This window comes from Pongo pygmaeus, chromosome 14, assembly GCF_028885625.2.
Source record: "Pongo pygmaeus isolate AG05252 chromosome 14, NHGRI_mPonPyg2-v2.0_pri, whole genome shotgun sequence".
In the NCBI taxonomy this organism is placed as follows: Eukaryota; Metazoa; Chordata; class Mammalia; order Primates; family Hominidae; genus Pongo; species Pongo pygmaeus.
Genome location: NC_072387.2, coordinates 83357288 through 83376880, shown reverse-complemented (window position 1 = coordinate 83376880; position 19593 = coordinate 83357288). Strand labels below are relative to the sequence as shown.

Here is a 19593-nt window from a genome sequence, read left to right as displayed (position 1 = left end):
ATTATTGTTCGTGGTCTTACCAAAATAGGTGGGGGAGTTGCTTTCCAGTAACTTCTGAGGCCCCTGGGGCTTCTGGGGTATGTGTGTAGGGTGGTGTTCTTGCATAATGTCTTTGAGAAAACCTACATTAAAACATCTGGGCGTGGTGGTGCTTGCCTGTAATTCTGGCGCTTTGGGAGGTCGAAGAGGGTGGATCACCTGAGGTCAGGAGTTTGAGACCACCCTGGGCCATGTGGCAAAACCCAGTCTCTGCCAAAAAATCGGCCAGGTATGGTGGTGCATGCCTGTAGTCCTACCTACTTGGGAGGCTCAAGTGGGAGGCTTGGTTGAACCCAGGAGGTGGAGGTTGCAGTGAGCCGAGATCTCACCACTGTACTCCAGCCTGGGTGACAGAGTGAGAACCTGTCTCAAAATAAAAATAAAAGTAAATAAAAGCAAAATACACTGGCAAACAAGATCTTCATTATAGTTTAATTTAAACTCCTTCAGTCACAGACTGCTTATGGAGAAATGCTTCCCAAATGGTAGCTAGACTCAGTCTGCCAGTGGCTCCTGGTTAAAACTTGAGAATGAGAGCACCAGACTCTTCTGTGTCTGCTTGGATCCACAAAGTAAATGCTGCAGTGACAATTCATGTAGCACTTTTGAGATCTGGCCATATTTAACTGTATACAATTATTGACTGTACTTATAGGACCATACACACCAGCAAGTCAAGTCATTTAGAAGTATGCTGTTTCTGGAGTTCTTCAAAAATTACCACGTTTCTCTCCTTCCCTCTTGTTCCCCTAAAACCCATTCTGACTGCTGCCTACAGAACAATCCGGCATAGCGCTTCCATCTAGCTCACAGACCAGAAGCTTCAGGGAGAGGCAAAATGGCATGAGGAAGAGTGTGGACTTTGGGATCTGACAAAATGGGTTCAAATTCCAGCTATTTGGTTGAATAGCTGTTGAGCTGTCTTCACTTGTAAGTGGAGGTTACTATCCTTTCTTCACAAGGTTACCATGAAGATTACTTAACATAAAGTACTTACCACACTGCCTGACACATAACCTGATTTATGAATTACATTTTTACTGCTGAAATACTATTGTAAGTAATATACTCCTTTAAGATTTTCAAGATAGTGACAGATTCCTGAGCATTCCAAGTGGCTGTGGTAAAACAGTAGGGAAACAGATTATTTACAGTTGCAGATAAACTGTTACAATGCCCTGCTTTATTGAACTGTGCTTAGAAAAGAAATCCTCTCTACTCACCTTCAGAATTCCTCAAGGCTACAAATCCATCCTCTGCCAACTTTGGAGAATCCTTCAGCTACTGTTGCATTCACAGGCTCAGCTGGGAAATAGTGAAAATATTTCACCCCATGGTCCTCATTTGTATCTCCTAAGAATCTCGTTTCAGAGTGGTATCTAGTAAATAGAAGAGGAGTGCTGGTTACAATGGACATAAGTTATTGATTTTATTCCTGCCTGAAGCAGGTTGGGAGCTACTGGGAATGAGAAGATTGGTTAAATTTTATGAATTCATCAATGCAGAGTCAGAACTCCAATTCTGTTAACAATATTAATTTATTCCAGTTCATTACAGATGTCTTGCAGACTTGTGCATGTACAAAATGTAGGATTTATAGGATCCACAACTTTATTAATGAAAGGAGACTCAAAGATCTTCAACCCCTTAATTTCATAAATGAGGATGCTGAGAACCGGAAACTTTAACTAACTTGCCAATTGGCACATACAGTAGTTAATGGTAGTATTGCAGTTTAATTAAGGAAAAATGACCAAATTGTTTTCTACATCTAATTTGGTGTGAATCTTCATTAGCAAATCAAATAATATTTAGTGGTCAGCCATAAGAATTCATCATATTGCAAAGAACAACAGAAACCCCAAACAAAATGCATTGTATAACTTGTTTGCATTAAAAACTGTTGCTGGTGTAAAGGACTTTATGAGATGGATGGAATACCAGATGTGTTTCCAGTTGCTTGGCCTCCTCCAAACAAGAGTGGCTCATGTACCCTCTCTTATTAATTAATTGATTGGTCCTTGGTGGTAGCTGATTTTGGAGTGACTCCTGCATATACTGGACATCACTCTATATGGGCAGTGTGACTCAAAATTAGGAATTGGTCTGATCAAAATTTATCTTACAGGAAAGTTTTTGTTTTAGTGAAATAAAAAGTGCAAAAATTATATAAATCATAAGTATATGCCTCAGTAAATGTTCAGAATTGAACACATCCATGTAACTACCACCCAGATAAAATATTAAAACATTACCATCCCCAAAGTCTGCCCCTCGTATCCCTTTCCAACTGGTCATTGTCACTCTCTCAATGTAACTGTTACTTTGATTTCATATCAATTAATGTTAACTGTTTTTGAGTCTTTTGAATGGACTCAAATTGTGTGCACTTTTGTAACTGGTTTAATTTTATTTCACATTGCGTTTTTTTTTTTCCATGTACCAGTTGTTTGTTCTCGTTGTTGTATAGCATTTCATGATTTTTTAAATTTCCAGGTATAAATGTTTTTTGTTTTGGTATATTGATTTGTGTATGTCTGCATACGAAAATCAGTGATGATACTAAATTCATGTTAATTCTAATATTGTGACTATTCTTCATATTTTCTGCTACAGAATTATGTTTTCCATGAATAATAACAATTTTGTTTTAAAATAATGTTTATTTTATATCTTTATACCTAGGCTTTATGGTACTTGCTAGAACCTCCAACATTAGCTGTATTGGGGTGATGAAAAATACCCTTGTCTTGGCCGGACGCGGTCGCTCACGCCTGTAATCCCAGCACACTGGGAGGCCGAGGCGGGTGGATCACGAGGTCAGGAGATCGGGACCATCCTGGCAAACACGGTGAAACCCCGTCTCTACTAAAAATACAAAAAAAATTAGCCGGGCGTGGTGGTGGGCGCCTGTGGTCCCAGCTACTCGGGAGGCTGAGGCAGGAGAATGACTTGAATCCAGGGGGCAGAGCTTGCAGTGAGCCGAGATCGCGCCACTGCACTCCACCCTGGGAGACAGCGAGACTCCGTCTCAAGGAAAAAAAAAAAAAAAAGGAAAAAGAAAAAAAAGAAAAATATCCTTGTCTTTTTCTGATTTCTGTCTTTTTCTGATTTCAGTGGGTAAAGCTTTCAGTATTTCACCACAAAATGTGATGCCTACAGTAGATTTTTAAAGGCAGTTCTATTTACAAATTCTAAGGTTAATTAAAAAAAAGTTGGCTGTGTTGATTTTATTCAGTACTTGTTTGTGTCTACATGAGGAGATGATAATGCAGGAGAGATTTGGCTGCAGGCAGAGATGAAACCCCTCCCAGAGGAAGAGGAGGAAACCCCTTCCTCTTCAGAAGGGCTGTGAAAGTAAATGTAAATTGAGACGTACTGGAAAAAAATAATGTAAATTCTTGAGACTGGGATTATCATGATGAAATATCTTAAACATTAGCCAGGTATGTTTGTCATGTGCATTGGAAAGAGCAGAGACTAGAGATGAGCAATCGTTCAGACTTGTTAAATGAGGGCCTAAAGGAGATGAGGTAGCAAAGGAAAATTGCAAAAGTCAATCTAAAGAGTCTTTGGAGAGAAGAATGGATTTTTGTTATACAATGGTAGAAAAGGGTGTTAACATTGACTCAAAGATAAGGTTGAAGCAATTGGATGTTGATGACTTCTGACTGAAATCGGAAAACAGTTCATTGAGGGAAAAATAATGACTTCAGTTTTGAGTTCTTGGAAGTGCTGCTGTCTCCTTCCCTAAACGGTAAGCCATCATGTATAGGGGAACAGTCTTGGCTGTAAATCTCCATGGCTGTCGTAATTCCAGACATACAATAAGCTGATAAATGTATTTTGATTTGTTCAGTGATATATATATGTGGACAAAAAGTAGAGATTTAAGTGGGAAATTTTGCCCAAAGATGTTCATTTGGGAGTTACCTGGGGTGGTGGTAATTGACACTGTAAGAGTTGAACTTTTAGGAGATCAAACACAGAGAGAGAGCATGTCTTAAAGTTAGGGAGGCTCTTGGAAGATACCTCTGTAGGGAGAGAGAATCTTCAAAAGACATCTGATGGTAATGGTTAGAGAGAACAGAGGCAAGAATCAGAGAACTCACTGAAATATGGAGGAGAATTTTCCAGGTGCAGGTTATCTATAATGCCAAATAGACATCAGCGATCAAAGAGACCATGGCGGAGAGGGAGTGGATAAAATAGTTAATAGGTTGTGATTACATGTCTGAGGAATGACAGAAATTGTTCTGTAACTACATGAAGCAGTAGAACTAGCCAAAAGTAAAGTGTTGTGTAGTAAACATCTGAATATTTTTAAGGCAGGAGAGATGATTTCTATGCTGGAGGAGAGTATAGAATGAGAACCCACATGTGGTGACGGAAGGGAAGCACCCTGAGCCAGATCAAAAGCCTTTAAACAGAATACTTGAAGTAGTAGTATGTATGTAGGATAAAGCATTTTATGAAGCTGAAGACTGAAGCATGTTGTAATTTGAAGCTTATGGGTAAATACAAAAACACCATTATAGAGGTTACCAACCAGCAACCTTCTGTGATGAAGGAAATTTGTATGTTTTGGACAAAGATTACCATTTACAAAGATCTCCGAATAGTAGGTGCCATGCCCTTTGTGTGGCTCTTGTATTCATTTAGATGCTGTATGGCTGCGCTTTTCATGTTAAAGTTGAACAGAGTCATGTGTATACTTCATAGCTCTATTCCTGATTTCTAGTAAGTTGTCATCTACTTGGTTTTCCTGAACTGAAATGCAGTTATTTTAATCTTCCATCCTGGCTTCATGGAGAGATGAACTGTGTCAAACCACACACCTGGTGCCTACTGTTCACAGATTTGATTTATTTGTGCCTCCCCAAAGTACAGCATACTGCTGCCCGCCTTTTTAAATTTTGAAATATATGTTATACGATGTCTTTTTTCACCTTTGAATCCTCACTGATAGGCAGGGTTATTTATTTATGTATAATTATGTAAAGGAGAATTAGTACATATGATTATAGAGATTTTATAGTTCGTTTATATTTCTTTATTTATTTTTCTATATTTCAATAAATTTTAGGAAGTTAACTATTTGACAGCATTGAAGTTTATTTGCTTAGCTTTTAAAATGAGATGTAGGCTCTTTATTATTTGGTTACCTTATTGAGGTTGTTTAATATTATGTTCATAGCAGTACCTTGAGAATCAGCAGAGAATCTAAGAGTTGAGGGAAATATTTTACCAAAACTATGCATAAATTACTTTTTCAAATTATGTAATTTATAGCTGTTTAGGGTAACAGCCTCAAGCACAGGTTAGAAAAACTTTTTTGAAATGTATTTTCAGAATTGACTTTTATTTTAAAGACATTATCAAAGAATGCAGTTTATTTGTGAAGTGAAAGTTAAATTCCCTTTTTTTTGTCTGTGCACAGGTTTGGATATCACTGATGAGGAAAGGAGAAAGAGAATTTTCATTCATTAATCCTAAGTTTCATGTAGGAGACTTTACACACAAATTTTAAAATCTTTGAAAATCCCCCAAACCTTAAATGATTTAAGGAATGGATTAATTTCTAATTAGTGGAGAAACTTAAAATACTGGCTTTATTGTAGTATTGGGCATGATTTCAAATAATCTCAAATTTGGAATATGTTTTTCTTTTCCTTCATTGGAAAAGCATCTGAGTTTATGTCATTAGTTCAGAAATATCTTATTTTAAACTGCTTGAGGGGAAAACACCAAAACTCTCTTGTTGCTGTTGGCTTTCTGCATATTTTCTACAAATAAAGATACCACACTGTTGTGCATTGCATGATGAGGTTATACCAAGATTATTTATAAGAATCATCATTTAAGTTACAGTACTTAAAATCATGAAGACTGGAGCCAAACTACCTGTTTCAAAATTCTGCCTTTGCCACTTGTTAGGCAAGTTACTTCTCTGTGTTTCCACATCTGTAAAATGAGACTAATAATTCCACCCACTTCACAAGATTGTGAGGATTAATGCAAGTTAATAGACAATAGAGTAGTTAGAACAGTTGCTAGCACGTAGTAAATTCATATTAAATATTTGCTGATGCCAGGACTGCTGTCACCACTACTACTTTTACTACTGGGATTTGATACCATTCCACCCTGAACAATTTTAATTCAGTTTGTTGGCTAGTGGCTTTCCTTTCCTGTATCTGCCAAGATGTGTTTAGCCACCTTTGGGAATAAAGTTAAAGAACTGAAAGGATTCTTTAAAAAACCTGGTGTTTTTTGAATGATACTATATTTAAATTAAAATATAAAAATACGTTCCCTATTCTTGTTGGGGGATACGTGTGAGCCCTTAACCTGCTTACTCTCAATAATTATTTGATCATGTCATTTCACTTGTGAACGTATTAGTTTTATGTGTGTCTTCAAATAGGTTTTTAAGCCTGCAGTGGGGCAGTTTTTGTTTTGGGATTACTTTTCAAAATGCCATTGACATTCCTTGGCTGCTACAATATTTTTCAAAATTATTTAATTTTTTGGAGTATTTCTGAAACTTACATAACTTATTCTTCAGGATTTTATCTTCTGTCTGTATTTTCAGTAAAGCTTAGCCGTGTATGTGTACATGTGCAGAAACACCATCTGTAAGCATATTTTCATTGATTCATATTTGAATAATAAATACTGTGCAATATTTGATCTTTGGCCAGCAGTGTCAGAAATATCAAGAATCGTGTGGAACATGACATAATTCTTAGTCATTTTTTCATAGAATTCTTGAAATTATATTTTAGTGGTCCTGATTTAGCATACCTAATAAATCCCTTTGCATTGTAAGACAGATACACACCTGAGACACAAGAAGTTAGACTTTCAGAATTGCTTTTATTATTTCCTTGAAATGAATCCCCCTTTCATATCACAGGCTTCTTTTCCACATTAGAGTCCCTCTTTCAGTTGGATAGGCTGACTAATATGTTAACTCATGGGATACTCATTCTAATAGACACATACATTCTTTGTAAGTTATGCATATTTTCACATACGTGTATGATTATTCTCAAATTCAGACTTAAATCTACTACCCAATCCATCTCTTTTCCCTGAAATGTCTTGTCTTCCCCATTTTTCAAGACTCAGCTTTGTGTAAGCAGTTCTGTGAAACTTCTCTGATTTCCTTCCACTTCCCACTATACTCTGTTCTTTCACCAGAGCTCCTATGATGTTACTAAGGATGGCATCTTGATCTGAATTACAGAATATTAACTTTAATCACTTGCTTTCATTATAAAATGTGGACATCAGTTCAACTTGCCTGGAATAACTATGGTTCTTCCATGAATTCAATTAAATAATATATGTAAAAGTACTTAGTTATTGTTAACCGTATGGTAAAACATTCAAGAGATGGTAGATATTAGTGTTATAATTATGTCACTTATCCATATTCAGCCCACCTTTGTTGACTGTGAGCTTCTGTATATCAGGTTCCATGGAGTATTATTATTGATGTTCTCGTTCTTTGCATATAGGCAATTCATGTGTGAATTGATAACAGAATGTGTTTGCCATGTAATTTGTATCACTATTATAAATCAGTGACTTTTATTACCTGCTAGCAGTTGCTAGAATATGGTTGAGTTGATCTTCTTCAATTTTAGTATTTTTCCATTTTTAAAGGAGTCATTTTTGATTCTTATAAATAAGAGTCAGACCAGGGACAGTGGCTCATGCCTGTAATCCCAGCACTTTGGGAGCCTGAGACAAGAATGTCGTTTGAGCCCAGGAATTTGAGATCAGCCTAAGCAACATGGCAGAACTCTGTCTCTACAAAAAATCAGCTGAATGTAGTGGCACGAGCCTGTAGTCCCAGCTACTCGAGGCTGAGGCAGGAGGATCACCTGAGTCTGGGGCGGTCGAGGCTGCAGTGAGCCATGATGGTGCCACTGCCCTGTAGTCTGGATGACAGAGTGAGACCCTGTCTCAAAAACGTAAATAAAAATAAAAAAGTAAATAAGAAAATAATTTGTCATTCTCAACAAATGTTATTTTTATTTTCTGGGATTATGTAGTAATGACAGAAGCATATGGTTAAGCAATCCCTTTGACAGTCTACTAATTTGCTTGTTGAGAAATACTAATTGATTATGTATTATGACAGCTAGCTGTGTGTTGAGGAGGAGATTCTGAGATACATAGATGATATCTAAATACACAAACTTGGATTGATTAATTCAGCCAGTCAGAGCTATTGTTCAGTAAGGCACTCGGCAACCTGTAAGATAATCATTAAAAATATCAAATAAAGTGTCTCATTTCTGGGTCACTATGTCAACATGTCAGTAAAGCAAATCTATTCAGTCCTTTGATCTTTCCAATTATGTTATAAAATCTACCTTTGTTAAAAGTTCCTTGGGCTCAAATGTGCAAAGAGATTGAACATAAAGTTTCCTAAAATACTTTGTCTTCTAATATTTTCTAATTATCGCAAAATATTTTGAGAATGCAAATTTCATTGAAATGTCAACCATAATTAAGCATGTACCATTTGTTTTTCTGCTCAAGTTTCACAGTTTGATGGAATGTTTTCCCCACAATTTAATAAATATTTGTTTTATTTCACATGAATTAATTCAAAAGTGTGGATAAGAGCAACATATTTTAATCAACAATTGTTGTGATGGGCTAGAAAATAAATTTATTCACTAAGCAAACTGTTTACTATGCATTTGAATAGGATTTATCTTGCTTAGCATTGGCAGCCTAAGCATACAGGCAACAATTAATAGGAAAGCCAAATATGTATACTGCATACTGAGCAAAGCAACTTATTTTTTCTTGATTATATCATAGATCTCTAGTATCTAAAACTTTTAACTATTTTCCCCATAATGTCCTGTACCTAGCTGTGTTCCAACAACACCCGTTGAAGTGAAGTAGTAGAGAAATTCCTAGGCTGTGTGAACTATGCATTTGTAATTGGTACCAAATATGTGTTTGATTTTATTTTCAGTTGCTTTCAAAATTTTTAATCTGGCATTCTATGTATACATCACACAGCTACATTTTACAAGTAGTGCTGGAGATTACTGGGTAAATGGGCACCCTATTCTTCCCTTCCTTCCACCAGCCTCTCAAAACCCCCAAAATTTTAACATCTTCAGCATGATGGTTAAAAACGTCTCCTGATAGATGGGATTAAGAGAAAGATGTGAGTGTTCTTCCTCTGGCAATGCAAATGTGTGTGTGGCCAAGTTACTTTTGGCAGAATGCAGTACTACATGTGGTAGTACTTATGGTACTTACGTGCATGTCCAAATGGCACATGTTTATATTTTGTTACAATTTAAATCGCATAAATTAGACATACAAAGACAAAATTTAATCATCTTGTCAGTCCTTTGCAGTACAAATCAGATTTTTGACTATTCAGTCCTGATAAAATGGCAATTACACTTGAATCTGAGCATAGCATAGATTACTTTTCAAACCATTATATTGAGTACAATATATGTAAAAGAAATGCTTAATTCATTTGCTATGGTTACTTTCTTTTAAAGACTTATTTGTTCTCTGGGTGCACAGAATGATGGGGTGTAATGAAACGGAAGCTGAAAACAGATTAAAAGAGTAATTTCCATGTCAGTGTGCTTTTGCTTTACCTTCTCTTTGTGAAAATGGGCTGTTTATTCAGTGAGCTCTGTTCTTAAGTGACTGCTCAAGCTCTGGGGCATACCTTACTCCAAGGGGGATCTTAATTCTTGAATTTTACTTTCTGTAGTAGTATCTGCTATTTTAAGTGGTGAAGAATCTTTGGGTGGAAGCATAATTTCAAGGAAACATAAAACTGGAAATGGGGACAGTTTTATAAATGAAGCATTTTAAGTCGACTTATGCAATGAACAGAATTCCAAGGGGATCTTTATTGAATATGGGTTATTATTGACCTCTGAAGTCTCTTTCTCCTATTTCCATTGGCTATTGCATCTTTGAATTTTCTTAATGGAGGAATTACGAACACTGTACTCTGAGGGCCTAGAGTGGAGATTCCATTTTCTGTGGATCCCAGGACCTTCGTATAAGAAACATGCAAGTATAGTTGAAGGTGATATTGAGGAAGTATAACTTTGTGTCAGGTGTTGGACAATAGCTTTTCCTAGTTTTCAGGAAAGCTGAAGTGGAAAAGGAGTTTGGGCACTTGATTATAAATGTAGGGGGTAGAAATAGGAGTGACATTTCTTGAATACCCATTATATACCAGACATTCTGGTATACACATTCTCTTTTTTAATATTCTTAGCTTTAAAAAAAAAAAGTACAGAGGAGGGCTTATGATACCAGTTTAACAAGGGGCAAAAGGAGCATGTGAAATGGAAACAACTTACCCCAGGTCACATTACTCCCAAGTGTTAAGGCTGATGTTCCTTCTTTCTGGCTTTCAAAGCTAGATCTTTTCCATGATAGCATCACAGCCTTTCTCACATGGAGTGGAATATGCCATTCGTTCATGTGAGATCCTGACATGCTGGATATGATGGAGTTCCTGAAACTTCCGTATTGTCACCTGGATTGCCTGATGAGTCAAAGGAGAGAGGGTGGAACTTTGTGTCTGGGGTTTTTGTTTTTGTTTTTGTTTTTTTGAGATGGAGTCTCCCTCTGTTGCCCAGGCTGGAGTGCAGTGGAGCGATCTCGGCTCCCTACAAGCTCCGCATCCCGGGTTCACGCCATTCTCCTGCTTCAGCCTCCAGAGTAGCTGGGACTACAGGCGCCTGCCACCACGCCCGGCTAATTTTTTTTTTTGTATTTTTAGTAGAGACGGGGTTTCACCATGTTCGCCAGAATGGTCTCGATCTCCTGACCTCGTGATCCGCCCACCGGGACCTCCCAAAGTGCTAGGATTACAGGCGTGAGCCACAGTGCCTGGCCTGTGCCTGGGTTTTTGTCTGAAGGAAGGGATATATGCTAGAAAGTAGGTGTGTAATTATAAAATATGTCCAGGAAATCTTAGAAACTTTTTGTGCTTTCTTTTTTTAACTTATGAGATCTTTGCTATGATGGCCCTGTGTTACTAAATTTAGTGAGCATTGGATTACTTATAGGAGAATAATGCTTTCTTTATGGACTCTACCTCCCCTAATTGAAGTGATGTCTGTTATCACTTTTTAATGCTTAATCATGAATTGTGAAAGTTAAATGTGTTTCATGTGTAGACTTTACTTGAAAATGTATACCTGAAATGGAAAGTGAAGTATTATTCTCTCCTATTGTGAGAGGCATCTCTTTTCCTATAGCCATGATTTACTGTGTCCCGTATTAAAAAAACTCTGGTTTGCTTCTCTGTAGAGAATTATGTGTGTCCAGTGGAAATCCAAGTGCCTCTTCTTGGTTGTAAGATGTGTCATGCTGTACAAGTTCAGAAGAGATACAGTAGGTGTCACCTGTCACCTAGCAACAAGCATTCTTCTTTGTGTCTTTAGCTATTTTTCATTTTTAGTCAAAATAGCTATGAAAACGTAGCACTTAGATTTGCATTTATCTCCAGAAATATTTAGATTAACCTTCAAATATTTTTAGTTCCCAAGATAACTCACTGTGACAGATGAAACAGAAATAGCTTTAAGTAGAAAAAAAGCAACTTATGTGGTAGAAACCTTGATGCGCAGAGCAAGGCAAACTTGGACCTGTTACATAACATCACAGACTGACATGCACAAAGCCTGCCTGTCAACTTCCCTAGTTGGCTTTAAAAATTACAGTAACTGAACTGAATATGTATATAAACCTTTATTAGTTGATTTTTAAAATCGGTGCTGGAAAACACAAGATCATAACTAATGAAGCAGTGATATGTAAACTTGAATCTAGAAGACAGAATTCCAAATAAGATTACTATATCAGCACCACCATTCAATTTACTCGAAACAGAGCAACTAAATTACCTTTGGGCAGAGAGTGGAATCCCTGGCTAGTTAGATGTCTAGTGTGTTTCTCTGTTTCTATTTAAAGATACATAAAGGGATTCTCAGAGGATCTAGCAACAAGTATACTTATGGGTCCATTTTAATACATTTAAAATGTGTTAAACACTAACCTTTAAAGACTGAGAACATAATAGATCATTTAAGATGTGATGAAGAGCAAGCAATCTGGTACTGTAGTATAATATAATGCTTGTACTCTGAGGTAATTATGACAGAGTAACTGCTTACTTGTTAAAGTGGATAGCATTCACTTTCATTATGGCCAAGGTCACTTCTGTTGTCCAAGGTGTACTGTCTTTGAGTTATAAAGGAACTTGAGTGATCATATGTGGAAATTTCAAGACAGAAAAAGAGAAAGGAAAGAATTTAAAAGTCATTCTCTATTGCTTGCAGCTACTAAAGAGAAACAGGTGTAACTGGAATTTCTCCAGTCTCTCCTCTAAAACCATGAGTATTTACCCATGGTTCCAGGCAGCAATATTTTGGTTTAAAAGTAATCTTAAAATACTTTCGAAAGTGTAATATTTTATGCCTTGCCATTTTTCATGTTTTTCATATTGAAATAAGCGACTGATCCTTTGCTTTTCTTCACCTAATGACAATTGAGAAACATTTTTGAAGCCAGGAAAATGAGGACCAAAACCATGCGTCATGAGCATTTTGATGAGGCCATTGGCCTTTAAAACTTCTGTGCTTTGGGAAGATTTACTGGATAATTTCAGAAACCTATTTGGCAGAGCTAAGTAAATTTAATTCAGAAATTGATGAGCTATTAACTGTTATTGGAAATGTGCAATTTTCCTATTTTATATCATGGCTTGCTTTTGATAGGGATTTTGGGGGAAAAGCTAAAGGCCCCTTAGCATGAATAAAATTAGAGATACATCTGTTCTATCAGGTGGCCTCCATTTAGAGAAATCTTTTTTATTTCCTATTCGATATCTAGGCTGTTGATTAAAAGGTAGTAATTCTTACACGTATGACATTTAACGTTTTACAGATTGCTGTATAAACATTACTGCAATGAGAGTAGGCAAGGTAGATAAAGCAGGTATTATTATTATTATTATCCTTGCTTCTTGTAGAAGAAAACTGGGCATCAAAGAGGTTGAATGAGTTGCTTAAGTTCACACAGCCAGAAGATGATAGAGGTGAGACTAGGGACAGACAGGTCTTCTCAACTCTTATCTGTGTCCTCATCTCTTACCTTCATTTGTGCTACTTAAAGTATGAGGGGCTGAAAGGCAAGAGATGAATCTTGAACACTCTCTTGGGAGCCTGAATTGGATGGAAAGCAAAAACTAGTTTTGTATCAGGCCCTCCCCTGCTTTAAAACCTCCAGAAATATAAATTTAAATTGTAGAAGTTTGCAAATGTAGATGGTATGACAAACCACAAACAGCCGTGCCATAAGATTTGGGACTAAGGCAGGGGTTCGTAAGAACCTTGACATTATCTAACTTTTACCTTGGTTATAAAATTTACCTCTGATCAGTTTCATCCTTATGTCTTCTCCTAGTGGGAATATAAATTGATACAGCTAAGTGCGGTAGCGTAGGATGAGGTTACCTGGGGGAGTGGTGGTTGTAGTTTGCAGTGGGCTCTGCTTGCAGGCGTTGCCTTCTTCCTGATTGGAGGCTCTTTGTGTCTGTCCAGAGGAGGCATCCTTACCAGTTGCTTAAAGGCATCATTCAGACCAGCAGAGACTCTGGTGCACACCAGATTTACACAGAAGGGTGTTTATGTGTGATTCGTAATAAAAGTCACAAATTACAAGGCAAAAGTTAAGAAGTAAATAATGATATATTCCCTCAGTGGAGTATTACAAATTTTTGGATTAAGCATTATTAAGTTTATATGAGAAAATGCCTATGGCACGTTAAATGAAAAAAATTACAGAACTACCCTGTGAAAAATAATGAGCCAGGTTTTGATGTACCTTGATTGAACATTCTGCTAAGAAGTTGGAACTGATTGGATTAGATATATTTTGAAGACTAGAAAGGACAAAACATCTTTGAGAACACTGTGTCTTAGGTGACTTTTTAAGTATTTCAAAGGATACCATGTTATGGTTTAATCATGTTAAATAAAGGAATTATACTCTGAATTTCAAGGGAATGTTTTTAGTCTGCCACTATAATATTAAAATATTGGATTCCCCTTTTAGTAGCATTTCTGGTAAAAGCTGTAGTGCATATTAGGGGACATGTTTTGAGACATTGTTATAGCAAGAGAGACATATATATTTAAAACTGGAATAAAATTAAAGGCCAGTTTCCTTCACCGGTCAAGCCCATGGAGCTTGTGAACTCTACTGCATTTCATTTAAGGCCTTTATGAGTGAGTGAGTTCTTTTCAAATGTATGGAAACATACACAGGAAACCAGGCCCAGTGCTACGGCCCATAGACATTGGCACAGAACGGGCGCTGCTGAGAACTCCAGGGTGTGTCCCCTCTTGAGTGTAATTCCAAACGAAAAATAAAGTCAACTGTGCCTAATAAGCTGGCTCAACTGAATGCCAAAGAAAATTTGCCTCATGAAATGGAAATTCTGAAGCAAGTAACATAATGCTGAGAGAGAATACATAGGAAGACTTGTAAGATATATCCAAATAGGGCAAATGGTCTATTATAATCAGAACTCCCCAACCCAATAATATTTAATGATTTGGTGAGATCCTAATGGTCCTGGAGATTTTGAACCTTTTAGAAACCACATAAATATTTAATTTATATTTAATTTTTAAAAGAAGGGACATATATTAATTTAGATCTTTTTTTTAAAGTTACTTGGGTATTGGCTGACATGGAGCCACCAAATTTATTTGTATTCATTATTCTGCACATTTGTATCAACTGTAAAGAAATTATCATTTCCCCAATGAAACGACATTACTTTAAATTCTCTCAGTTGCTAAGAATAATGAAGCCAAGGGTTCCAGTTTGAGTATTTGGGGCTTCTCTTTGATACAGGAAATTTACTTATAAGCCTTTTTTTTTTTTTTTTGCCATTTTCTCCTCAGCTGTCTCTCCCTGTTGCATCCCTTTCTTTTTATTCTCCTCCCTTCCTCTCTCATTTTTGTCTAGGTCTTAATTATTTAGTGCCCAGGATCTTGTCCTGGTGTCATAGCTGGTGTTTTTTCCTCTACTGCATTTTGCTCTTTGATGGCTGCTGAAGAGCAAGGCAACAACACATAGCTGAAGAAAAGATATTCCTCAGCTCTGTGATCACGAGCTTAAGGAACTGTAGAATTAAGATGTATTTTTTTCCCCAAAGGAGCAATAACATCAAGTTGTAGAACTTTCTCTCATCATTTGTCTTTGTGTTTTTCTTGCAGGATCAATGTGACTCTAAGAACAAATGGATGAATGAATATCCATATGAAGAGAAAAACAATAAAGGTTGGTTAGTCAGATGTTAAAATTGCATTGAAAATATTGCTACTTTGGGCAGTTTATTCTCTTACATTTGGGCAGTTTATTCTCATTAGAGTACTTTCTTGTGTGAATACGAGACAGTGGTCAGTACTTACATGTGCATATCTATCTGTAAAATGTAATTTTTCTTTTTAGCCCCTTAAAAAATTATATGGAAGCAACTCCTCATTTTTTTTCTGCAAGTCTAGCTGTAATTCTTTTCTAGAACTTAAGCGGGTATTTTAAGAATCAACTTTCAGATGAATATTAAAAAATGGAAAACTGCTTGATGCAACTGATCACTGGTACAAAAAAAGAAGCCAGATTTTGTTTAATATACATCAGTTTTCTACAAACGTAGTTCTAATACCAGTGCCATATGATGCATGATTGCTGTCAAATGCAGTCCTATGCCCCTGAAGTCTCTGCTTTTCTCCTAGAAGTAGGATCATCATGGAAAACTTTAATATTTGGTTTCTTACAAATACAGTATAAATTAAAGTATGGCGGTGGGGGGGGGGGCGCTGTGAATTTCAGCAGTCCTCAAATGATGAGTATTACCTTATTTGTGGTAGTTGAGATTTTCTTGTAGTTCCTGCTGGTTACAATGTAAAAATCATAGGTGACCCTAAGAGAATGACAATGTGTTAAACCATCTCTATTTCATAAGTAGGGTTTTACACTGAACAGGTCTCATACAGAAGCATGCGCCTCATAATTCCTCATGTAGCTGCTCAGCAATACAATTTCATATTTTCCTTCCCATATTACTCTTGCTGCTTCCAAATCAATGCACAACTTGCCATGTCTTTTTCTGCCAGCCTACCTTCACAGCTACTTACAAGTGACTTTCAAGGTTGTATCTTTCACTTAAATTGCCTTCTTCCATCCGCATTGCTAAAATTGCTCCTTTCTAGTATTTGTAAAGTGTTTAGACTTGTGGAGGGATATTGATTCAGATATCGTTCAAGGGAGACTTCTGCAGGTATCAGTAATGTTCTTTTTCATGACCTCAGTGTTGCCTGTGTGGGTGCATTCACTTTGTGAGGATTAACTGTACTGTGGACTTATTTGCATGTGGATCAGTGGTGTGTTAGTAAAGTGGTTCTCTGGGAGGAGGAGGGGAGAGGAGAGGCCTGATTGTAGTGTTTATCAATTCCTGTGGTGTAATTATTCCCATTATGGATGGTTTCAAGGCTTTACCACCTGGCTTGCAAGATTCCTTAAAATTCAACAATTGGCTCTCATGAGCCAAGGATGAGCTAGCTCCAGCACACCACTGATAATTCCATTTATACAGTAAAGTTAAAAATTTTGTGTATTCCTTAAGACTAGAGTGGTGAAGGTAGTAAATTTAAATTTTCTTTTCTCTTCTCTATATAAATATGGAAATGTTCTTTACCTGTCATGCAAAATGTATTTATCCCTTCCCTTTAGAAATGATGTTGAGATAGTATTTATGTTTTTGTTCAGTTGTCATTAAATTTTTATATTTGAAAAGATCAATGTTAGCTTTGTAAGTTTATAAATTTTGGCAGTGTCATTATTCTGTAACTAATTTTTATTATGACAAATGAAGATGATGGCAAAAAGAATCATTGTGTTGCTAGTTACCCTGAGGATAAACCCTGAAAATATTATGATTGACAGTAATATATGTGATTCATTCTGAACAATTGTGCCTTATAGCTCATAATTCATGAATTCAGAAGTCTTTAAGGAGAAAGGAGCAGTGAGTATTTAATTTAATGTGTTTGTCCCATTGAGATGGAGTCTCGCTCTGTCACCCAGGTTGGAATGCAGTGGCGCGATCTTGGCTTACTGCAACCTCTGCCTTCTGGGTTCAAATGATTCTCCTGCCTCAGCTTCCCAAGTAGCTGGGATTACAGGTGCGTGCCATGATGCCTAGCTAATTTTTTGTATTTTTAGTAGAGACGGGGTTTCACCACATTGGCCAGGCTGGTCTTGAACATCTGACCTCAAGTGATCCTCCCACCTTGGCCTCCCAATGTGTTGGGATTACAGACGTGAGTCACTGTGCCCAGCCTCACTGCTGTGTGTTTAAAAAATGATTTTTCATACATTTTATCCATTGTAGATGCCTTTGAACAGAGAATACATTGATGCTTGTTTTTAAGTCTGCTTGAATCAGATGCTGTTAGTTTTAACAAAGTCTGATTCAGGGAGAAAATTGCAGAGTTTGAAAGTTTATCTTTTTTTATGTTTCAAATACATTGACAAGGTCAATATTAGATGAAGTTTTTAAAATGTCAGCAGTGGAAGCCGCATTGCCATAGTATACATAATTGAAAAGGGATTTGAATATGGCTTTTACAACTGTTTTGTACATTTCCAGTTTGCCAGTGGTGACAAAATCCTGCCAAGAGCCACAGAATATCATGCTGTGCCTTTCTGCTTAGGTTCTAAAATTTAAATAGCCTACTTTGGATTTATAAAATTTCTGTTGTGTCCATAATGAGAGTTTTACTTTCAGGAGCAGTCTTCATCCACCCTTTCCTTAAAAACAAAAACAAAAACAAACAAAAAACAAACACAACTTTTGCATTAAGTTTTTCTTTACTTCATTTTTAAGTGACTTCCTTTACTCAGCTTCATTGCACTTGGATTTGTCCCTTTACCATCTGCCTTTAGAAAACGACAAATAAATTCTAAAAAGATTCCTGTTGTCCATTATTTCCTGCTCACAAATACCAGCATAAAATCTGGTGGATACACGCTTCAGCGTATTTCAGCAGTTGTCCTCTCTGTGAATACGGTGGCTTGTTGTGGACCTGGCTCCTTGCTTTGCTTCATTTTTCTTCCCCCCAGCCATTTCAATATGTTTACCCAGTGCTTCTCAGCAGCTGGCTTAGAGCAGGTGTTCAGAACATACCCACCCCACATATACATTAGTCCAGCTTATCAGAGTTCACATTAAAACCTTGCTTTGCGACTACCTCTGATGAACAGCTGCCTAACCACCTAGGATTAGCAGTGGGGTGACTTTTACTTTATGCATTTGGAAATCAAGAGAACAAGAGCAAGCCTTTCTGTGAGCGATTTCATGCCACACAAAAAGGGTTTATTTCATAGTGATGGTTGTATAGCTTGTGGTTGCTTTAAATTTCTTTTCCAAGTTCCAAGGCTCTTTCTTCGCACAGGATAGAGGGATTGTAATAGCAGCAATCCAGCTTTTCTTCCATTTTGAACTAAGTAGCGATAGCTGCTCCAAAAGCTGCAATTAATGTAAATGAAATGGATTGTTAGCATTGGCTGCTGTAAGTGTATGTAGGGTAGTTGCCTGGACAATAAAAGTGGAATCAAAAAGGGGCAGGCCTTAGCTCTGCAATTATCTGTCTGTTTGATCTGGAACCCCAGTGCCCTCTCCTTTGTGAATTTTAACTTTCTCATCTGCAAAGAGGAACTAATAACACCTGTCCTGCCTATTTCAAGAGTTGCTATGGGTGTGAAAAAAGGACATACTTGTGAAAAAGATTTAAAACTGTCAAGTTCTAAAAGTGTGCATGGTATTGATATTATTTGTTTTTTAGTGTAAGAGAGATTCATGACATTGTATGATTTCACATCACAAAATCAGACATTTTCAGAAATCGAAGTGCCCTCAAAGGTCATTAATTGTAACATGCACTTGGTGCATAGCTACTATCTGTAAGACTTGGTTGGCTATATTAGTGTTATGTTGAGCACGCCTTGGAATTTCTTAGTTCATGTTGCATTCATCCTATTTCCTGGCATATATAATCATACTAAAAGTTTTTTTTTATTGAGCCACATCAATAGACTTGATAATGATACCAACTAGTATGTGTATCATAGTATTTATTAAAATATCGTCTTGAATTGGGTCACTCCTTTTACTGTCAAGTCACTTCAGTTTTGGGTATCTTATTTATCTGGGAAATGGGAACAAAATGATATGCAGAGATTTGGGAAAGATTATGGAATTATTGAAGGAGAGAAATAGCTTCATTATTTGAAAAGATGATGCATTGCTCATTTTAAAACCATTAAAGCATGCAAAGCCCCATCATCTCCGTGCCTCATACCTTCTGTTCATATTCGGTGAACATTATTTATAGCTTCTCTGTGTACATACATACAAATAATTAGAAACGGTTTTTTAAAAATAAGATCATA

At 36.8% G+C, this 19593-nt stretch overlaps 1 protein-coding gene across 16 annotated transcripts in view; it reads left to right on the top strand.

The window, feature by feature from the left end:
- Positions 1-19593, top strand: part of KLF12 (KLF transcription factor 12) — a 458192-nt gene that overhangs the window by 124544 nt on the left and 314055 nt on the right. For all 16 annotated transcript variants that reach the window (XR_010123592.1, XM_063650933.1, XM_054446219.2 and 13 more), the window contains one exon: positions 15357-15420. Coding sequence is in view for 15 of the 16 variants with exons in the window: in XM_063650933.1 (XP_063507003.1) it covers positions 15388-15420 (33 nt within the window). In the remaining variant the exon portion in view is untranslated. The remainder of the gene's footprint in view (positions 1-15356; positions 15421-19593) is intronic.